Genomic DNA, 8,493 nt, shown 5'->3' with positions numbered 1-8,493 from the left:
ACTGCAACAGCCAACATGGAGGGTGTGCATGCTGGGCACTCAAAAGGATTCATCTCAGACAGCCTCTCAACTTCAAATTTTGCATAGGACCACTCTAGGAATGCTTTCTGCATTGTGTCTCCGCATATTTTACCACTCTGGTGGTAAAAATGAAAAAATATATATATTTTTTAAATTTCAAAGTCAACATAAATCTCATTTGTTGTCTCAATTATGTAACTCACTCGACCAAAGACTTTGGTGCGCTGGTCAAGCATCCCAACAAAAGCATGCCGTGACATTCCCGGTGCAGTAACTTTCAGATCTTCGTACGATGTGAACAAATCCATGGTGTACAAAGTCTCGAAATGAACTGTAGCTGGCCAATATCCACTTTGTACTAGATCACCAATACCAACATCCCAAGTTTTTCCACAGGAACATGTGGTCGTTGGAAGAGAAAGGTTGTATCGTCCTTTAAAATAAATAAATCTTATTATATTAAAATGTTGCTTTGAAAGACAATTATTGTGAAAAAAAGGTAATAGTACCATTCATTCCAATCAGAATCACTTGTTTTCCTGCAGAAACTTCTGTTTGACCAGTAGAGCAGTCACAGCGGGGAAGGATGACAGGCAAAAAGCACACTAGTAAAGAAAACAAATCATATTAGCTAAAACATACTGATAGTGTCTCAATTCCAAAATGTAAAATTAGTTTTTTTTTTTAAGATTTTTAACCAACCATTCTTGCTGGACTTGGTTCATTTACCAAATTTAAAAGGCATATGTGATCCTAATTAAAGTAAGTACCTTTGTCATGGTATGTGAAGTTTCCTCCCTCTTCCTTGACAAAAGTGGTTGGTGGTAGCGGCCTGTGAAATCCCTCAACCATTGCTGATCGATTATGGAGCACAAGGCTGTCGTGTACAGCCAAATCACATGACGGACAATAAAGTGCCCTAGGCAAACAGTCGTGGCACATTATTGCTGCAGCCTGAGAGCCACAGTGATGGCAATGTTCCCTTTTTGGCTTTTCGGACATCAACAACTGATTAACCATAAAAGGTCTTAACACTGTCCACTTTTCCGTAGAGGAAGCTTTCCGAGTTGCCCAATGTGATGGAGTGGGGTCATCAGCAGAGCCCAAGAGTTCTTGGACCTCTTTAATGAGGGACTCTGTAGGGAGACAAAAAAAATTAAGTGCTTAAAAGTAACTCAGTAACTCAGAACTCCAAACAGTCAGTAGTAAGTGACATTGATTTTATGTAGAAAGGAACATTGATAGAGCACATCTATCATCATGATAAAGATGATTCAGACAAACAATGTTAACCGTAAACAAACAAAATGAAGGTCAATAATGTTGATTACATTTTAATGGACTTTACATTGTTATGGTTAATTTATTGGGACAACTGTAACAATAACTTACCTATATCTTGAAAAGTTTCTGTTACACTCTGTTGTCCACTTGTAGATGGTATGCATGATGGGTCCAAAGTTGGAGTTGGAGCCACAGTTGGAGTTTCTGTGTTTGTTTAAATGAGACAATGCACATTTCAGTACAAATGATGAATGTGAATGTTCAATATAAACTGTATCTTGGTTGTTTATAGAGAGGGCAGTGAAGCCTTTCTGTTTGGTCTCCCCNTCTCTCTCTCTCTCTCTCGCACACACGCAACCCCCCACCCGTATTCACCCATTTGGGCTTCTTGGGAGCGGCTCTGTGTAGTTCTCAAAATTGCATTGCCCTAATTCACTCACTATTTTCGCTCTACAGCCTTATTCGTTCGTCGTTTTTGTAGGCTGTCCAAATCTACCATTTGGAAATCCAGTCTTCTAAAAGGGTATGTGTGCATAGATGCGCACCAAAATTACCATGTATAGGCCACAACGCGTTATGTTTAAACAACTGAGCATGTAATAAGAAATGCAAAATTTATCTTCAGAACAGCTGACTAACTCACTTTTGGACGACGCCGGTTTCGGCCGCTCTCCTCTTCTTCTACGTTTTGGCAAAGGATGTCCGTATTCGTCCTCCTCACACCGAACAAAAGTCAGTGGGGGTGTCTCCGGCGGTTGTTCAGACTGTTAACATTACAACATATAGTAATAATTTAGTACACATTCTCACCAGTTAAATAAATAGAGTGTAACTGGTGTATGTTCAACTAAATTCAATAAAATGTAGCCTTACCTTCAGTTCTTCCAAAAACAGATCAGTGAGAAATATCAGGTCGTCAAATTCGTCCTCTGAGTGATCCATCGTGATACGACTCCAAACTGCGTTTAACATCTCTAGGTAGGTCGTTTAAATAGGTAGTGGGCGTCACTATTTTGTTACGTAAGCCCCCCACCCCCAAAAAGGGGAAAAAGAAATAATGCGGTGTAATGGTGGCAGGATTTTAGCTTTATTTGTATTTTCTATTAATTCTATTAAGGTTTATAGGGAATCACGTGGTCAATTCTTGTAAATCATCAAATTAAACTTCATCCACCATTGACATATATTACTGGATTGGCCCTTGCCTATTCGCCGCCATGGACCATTGACTGTAAAAATATATATTCTTATACAGTCAATGCTATAGACAGAGACGTGCTCGCGCAGGCGCCATCGTTATGCATTGAGTTATGGCTGTTTCTATGGAGGACAGGCAGATATCAACCACAGAAATTGGGCAATTGCTACCTGATTTCTTAACCGATTATCAGAAAATATGGCTCGAATTAAAGCTGAGACAATTAGTGTTCTTGTGGTATATTTAAATAGTTATTATCTATAAAGATAATCTGTAAATAGAGCAAAACACGTGCCTTCTACTGCTACAGGTCCATTGCTGCTAAATGAACAGCTTTTAATTATTAGTGAGTTTTTATTTTGTCTCTGTGCTAAAATCTATATTACTGAGCTTGTAAATGATTGTCACCCAAGACCAGAAATGGGGAAATTGATTAAGTTTAATAGCATGAATTACTTATGCAGTTTAACAAATCCACTCCTTAATAAAAACACCTCAAGGTGCTTAAAAAAAAAAGAAAAAGAAAGAAAAGAAAAATTACCACATTCATATGAAACTACAACTTTTTTATTTTTGGGTTATAAACATGGTAAATGAATCTCAATTGCACCCAGAAATGTATCTTCAAATAGAGGATTTCTTTGAGAAAAGGGTTTCAGCTAGCATCTTTAACCAACACAAAACACTTTTTTAAACTTTAAAACATAGATCATAACATTAAATACACCTGCCAAACTGTTAAGATTCAAAATACCGTGACAAAAGCTATAAATGGTGAGGCATGCTAAATTTACGGCCACATCTCCTTCACTAACAACGTCTCTCTTCAGTGAATATGTCAATGAGCTGAAAGTTAGCTTTTTCTATCTGGACTTTCTCGGATTTTTGCAACCAAGACAGAAGCTCAACATTGGCGGCACGTATTTGGAAAATTAAGTGGAAACTCAACTTAACTTTCTTACCAGAAAAGAAAAAGTGGACAACATTCAGCCCTGTAGGCTCTTGAAAGCTACATGCTACTTTGCCCGTACATTGATACACAATTACCAATCAAACATGCTACCTGCAAGTTGCTGGCACCCACTTTAGCATACACTTTATGGGTCCCAGCCAAGTTTCTCTCTATTAATATGTGATTCCTGTCCTGTGATGATTCCTCTTATTTTGTTGTCAAGGTTTTCGAAGTGGATTGCAAAACATTGCGTCCCATTTTGTGGTTCATTGCGTACTTATTTAGACCGCTTCCGTTCATCACACTGAGTCCTCCCTGAAACGTAGACAAGGATTATGGAGTCTACATAAATAGACATTAATTGGACGTTCATAACTTTTTCAATTTTGCTGCTAACAGTGTAAAATTTAATCCCAGTCTCCATCTAAAACATGCAGTACATTTCTGGGATGTTTCATGATTTCTGCGAAGTAGGCTAACCTCCCCCAATTTTTTGTACATACCAAAGCTATCTCACATTTCTGAAAGTCTAAATGAATTTGAACATTTTCAAAGGCCCCACACCTCAACAGTGACGTATCAATTCTAAAGTGAGCGACCCATCACCAGATTTTACAGGATCCACTAGATTTATGCCCCATCAAGGGTTATCCAGGTTCTTTCAGGCTCAGTATAGAGTTTTTTTTGTTGTTTTTTCATATATTTTTCAGATGTAATTCAATTTATTAAAAACATCAGGTGATCTGTCCCACCAGAAGCTGGAACACTCTGGACCACAGCTACACAATGATTAAAAAAATGCATATCACTCTGTTCCCTGCACTGCTTTGAGACTATATCAAATCACTGCCTCAACTCATCCCAACCCACAGACAAAAGCTGAAATCAGCTAAGCCCAAAGTGAAGACTGTTAGAGATGGATGGATGAATCAAAGATGCAAAACGCAAAGATCAGAACGCCTTTGAAAAATGCTTCCTCTGACACGGATGAATAGACACTGTGACATCCTAGATCAGCTTTTGTGAGGACATGCCTGTGCAGACCAAAACCCTCCACAAATTCAACAACATCAAACAATGGTTTACAGCTAGCTGAGGCAACTAGACAAGGACAAGGAAGAGGCCTAAAGGAGTGGGGATCGTGACCTTTAGAAATAGGTCAAGAAGCTTACAAAGAAGATTACGGCAGCTAAAAGGATCTATGTACACTGCAAAGTTGACAGACCAGTTTTTTGCAGTTTGGAAAGCTTGTTAAGTCCTGCAGACCCTCATGAAAAGAGATTCTCCACCACCCCCACCTCAAGAGCTACCACCTGGCTGAGGACCTCAACAACTTCTATTCAGGTTTCTAAGGAACATAGCATTCCCTCCCCCCATTACTTCCATCACAAAGGACCGACTTATTGTTTCAACTTCCTTCAGACTGAACACCTAACCTGGACTGAGGATCTGTGAATGTGCGTCAACAGTTTCAGAAGCAGAGGATCGGGTGGGTTCCAGGACCTGATGGAGTGTTTCCAACCCCCTCTTCAACAGCTCCACCATCATCCCAGTTCCTAAGAGTCCCGTCTCACATGATTAAATGACGTGGACGATACAGTCAACATAGCTCTCCACTACATCCTGCACCACCTTGACTCTGCAGGGGCCAATGCATGTATCCTGTTTGTGGACTTCAGCACTGCATTATACTACCATCCCAGAGCTCCTCCATCAAAGCATCACTGTGCCTTCCTCCACTTGTTAGAGGAGCGGCTAGTCCTTTGGTGCAACCAAAGCCACTCGGAGTTGAACACACTTTAGAGATGACAGTGGACTTCAGGGAGAAGGAAGACAACCCCGCCATCCCCATCCTCTTCACACAATTGTAAAAAGAACAGTCTCCCTCTATAGACACATACAGGTTCCTAGGGTCCACCATTTCAGGGAACCTTGAGGGAACCTCCCAGGTTGACTCACTCCAGAAAAAGGCCCAGCAGAGATTTTACTTCACATAGAAAAAACTTGTCTCACGAGCTGCAGGCCATAATCAATTCTGTCCTGACCACATCTATCATGGATTGGTTTGGACCTGCAAGCAGACAGGGACGGACTACAGAGAATCCTAAGATCTGCTTAGACCTGTGCCGGTCCAAGGTCAGGAAGTGGGCTGGTAGAATCTCGACAGACCCTTCACATCCCGGACATAGTCTTTTCAGTCTCCTTCCCTCTGGGCGATGTTTCAGATGTGCACCAAAACCATTTGAAAAAGCCAGCTTCTTCCCCCGAGCCATGAGTATGATGAACCATTTAACAGTCAAAGAGTGTGGAACATAAACACAAGAACTCTTACATTGGAATAAAGTTTTTTTTTTTTTTTATCTTGTTCTTGATACTTTTATTTTTTTAATTCTTTTTGTATGTTTTTTACTCCTATTTATACCTTGCCTTGTTTGCACATGAGGTCAAGACCCTAAAAAACATATGGTACCACACGTTTTAGCATAAGACTGGGTTGGACACTGAGGTAAAATTCCTTGTACATATACTGTACTTCACCAATAAAGCGGATTCTGATACATTGTTTATTTTTGGCAGTGTTAATGTCATGCACAATTGGGATTGATCCCAAGGCCTCATCTCTATCTCATACACTAGACTTTTGTTTTAAAAGATTTTTAAGCTCTTTACACATTTTGATGCAACGCAACAAAACACTAGGCACTCCAGTTTTGTTGTTTGCATTTGCTCAAAACTTTTTATTTTTCAAAAGTGGACATTGTTGTTGGAAATTCCAGATCAGACTTATGTGAACGTACACTGGTAAAAAAAAAACTAAGATTTACTTAAGAAAATCCTCCTAACAATTTGCACTAACAATTCTTCATTGAATTTTACTGCATTTAAGAATATAAAAACTACCAACAGCAATCTAGTAAAATTTACTTACATCCACAAGTAAGGTTATGATCAAATCTTACATAGAGCAAACATAAATTCTCTAATAAAACTTACATAATATTATTGAATGCTTCAAAAGTGATTACAACAATATGAAAATAGATCTTTCTAATAAACAATATACATTTTGATTACTCATGATAAATAAGTAAGTTCTTTACTAGAAAAATCTCTATTTGCACAATCTATCAATCATTATGTATTTACTATGAGGAATAGTTACGTATATATTACTGATGCAAAAAGTTTGTTTTTCAGTGTTTTTTTTTAACTATTGTAGAATTCTGGATCAAATCAAAGTATCTAAAAAGGGGGCAATACTTTGGTAGTGTGGGCTTGCTTAAGTGGGGGAGGGAGGGGCGACAATGACTGTCCACGTGAGCAGGAGGACGAGTGGCTTGCCAAGAGGCAGAAGCAAGATTCAAACGGTAAGAAACTAAAATATCTAATGGAATGACGATCAACATTAGAACTTTCAAACAAATACTGCTGTTGATTTATTGTCTCCGGTCATGAATCCAAACGTTGATCTTTTAAAACTCGTGCTAACCCACACACGTCTCAGTCAAGGCGAACTAACTTTGTTCTACCCCATTATCTTGTCTTTCGTGACGACTACCGTCAATGACAATGCATACATTTTTAAATTTTAAATCTTAGTTTTAGAATATTTCTATATCTCTGATGGGTTGTTGTAGAAAATTAGTAGCCAGACGGTGGTGTGACATTAGTTTATATCTAGTCCGGGTTCTGCTAGCACGCGCATCGCTGAAAAGACAACGAAACAACCTCATGCGCGGCAGGATTTTTTCTTCACGGGTGTGGTGCTAATTTTCCCCTGCCAGAATATGTATCCCCGGTTTCGTAGCGCTCATATTTTGTCCTCAAAAGCGTAAAAAGGTGGAGAATGATTACGACAGACTTTATTCTTTGCTTTTGGGAGTTTACTGTAACGTTTGATTTTTTTAAAACCACACACTGCACGTAAAACGAGAGCGGGCACGGATTTTGAGAGGCCGCAGCTGATCCAACCCAGTCTCTGGCTGATCCATCCTGCTAGAATCAGAGCCCCCACAATAATTCGTAGTAGAAACAAGAAACATTTAATAATTGAGCTTTGTTGAATGCACCCATAACAAAGTCACTTTCACAAACCACGTTTCTATCCCAAGTTAGTCAAGCAAACGTTTTTTTGTTTTTAACTCTATAAGCTTTATTTGTTTTTCGTGGAATATGTAGGGAAAAATGCTAATATAAAAGTAAACTTCCAAAAGCCCTACAATAAATACAATACATTGTAGTGTAATCACCCATCTTCTTTTTTTGCTTTTTGGGACAAAATAAGAGCATTAAAAAACAAATAGACAAAGTCTGAGAGCGGGGATACACATTCTGGCAGGGGGAACTTACCCTCACTTACCAAACCAGCTGTAACCCAACAAACACATAGGGTTCTGATAAAGAGTACAATGACATGTGAAGCCCTTGACAAATAATATAACTAATAAATAATTAATTAGCAATGTGTGTTAATATTCACAGGTCAACATGCCACGAGGATCGACAACTAAACTTTGCATTAGCTGCAAAGAAGTGATTGGGGTGGCCACGAAAACTTGTAAAGCATGCAAGACAGAACAGCCAACTAAACAAAGGCTTGCAAAAAAACTGGAAAAATTTAAAGCAAAGGAGGAGAGTTGGTTGAAAAACCAAAAGAAAAATAAAACCTCCTCACATGTTTGGGATGAGGCATCAATTTTGGTAAGTGTTTTATTTCTGCAATTGTATTTCACATAGTTACAAGTGATGACAAAACATTTTTTTTTTCTATAGGTGGAAAAGCTTCATACCTTGGGGCACAAAGCTGTTGTGTTCATTGGCAGAAAAACAAAGAAGACATCTCTGTGGTGTACACATGTCGTTCATCCCAACTGGCAGCTAACAGTAAAGGCTGAGCGGTGCCTGGAGCGAATGAAAGATATGCATCGGGTTGTGATCAATGGTAAGCCTTTTTATCTGAAATTGTGTATAGTTTCGACATGCAGATCATTTTTTCCTTAATCAATATTTATAGAGGTTGAAACATACATAAATACTT

At 38.8% G+C, this 8,493-nt stretch overlaps 1 protein-coding gene across 1 annotated transcript; it reads right to left on the bottom strand.

Moving 5' to 3' along the window:
- LOC112140086 lies at window positions 1–8,483 on the bottom strand (the record flags this gene model as incomplete). Its single annotated transcript, XM_024263001.2, is given in 7 exon segments — window positions 1–137; window positions 225–454; window positions 531–626; window positions 792–1,157; window positions 1,414–1,509; window positions 1,949–2,069; window positions 2,179–8,483. Coding segments are annotated over 7 exon segments (1,145 nt in total), but the record flags the coding sequence as incomplete, so codon positions are not given.
- Window positions 8,484–8,493: the final 10 nt, after the last annotated feature.

This window comes from Oryzias melastigma, unplaced genomic scaffold, assembly GCF_002922805.2.
Source record: "Oryzias melastigma strain HK-1 unplaced genomic scaffold, ASM292280v2 sc01616, whole genome shotgun sequence".
Classification (NCBI taxonomy): domain Eukaryota; kingdom Metazoa; phylum Chordata; class Actinopteri; order Beloniformes; family Adrianichthyidae; genus Oryzias; species Oryzias melastigma.
This window is presented reverse-complemented; position numbering and strand designations above follow the sequence as displayed.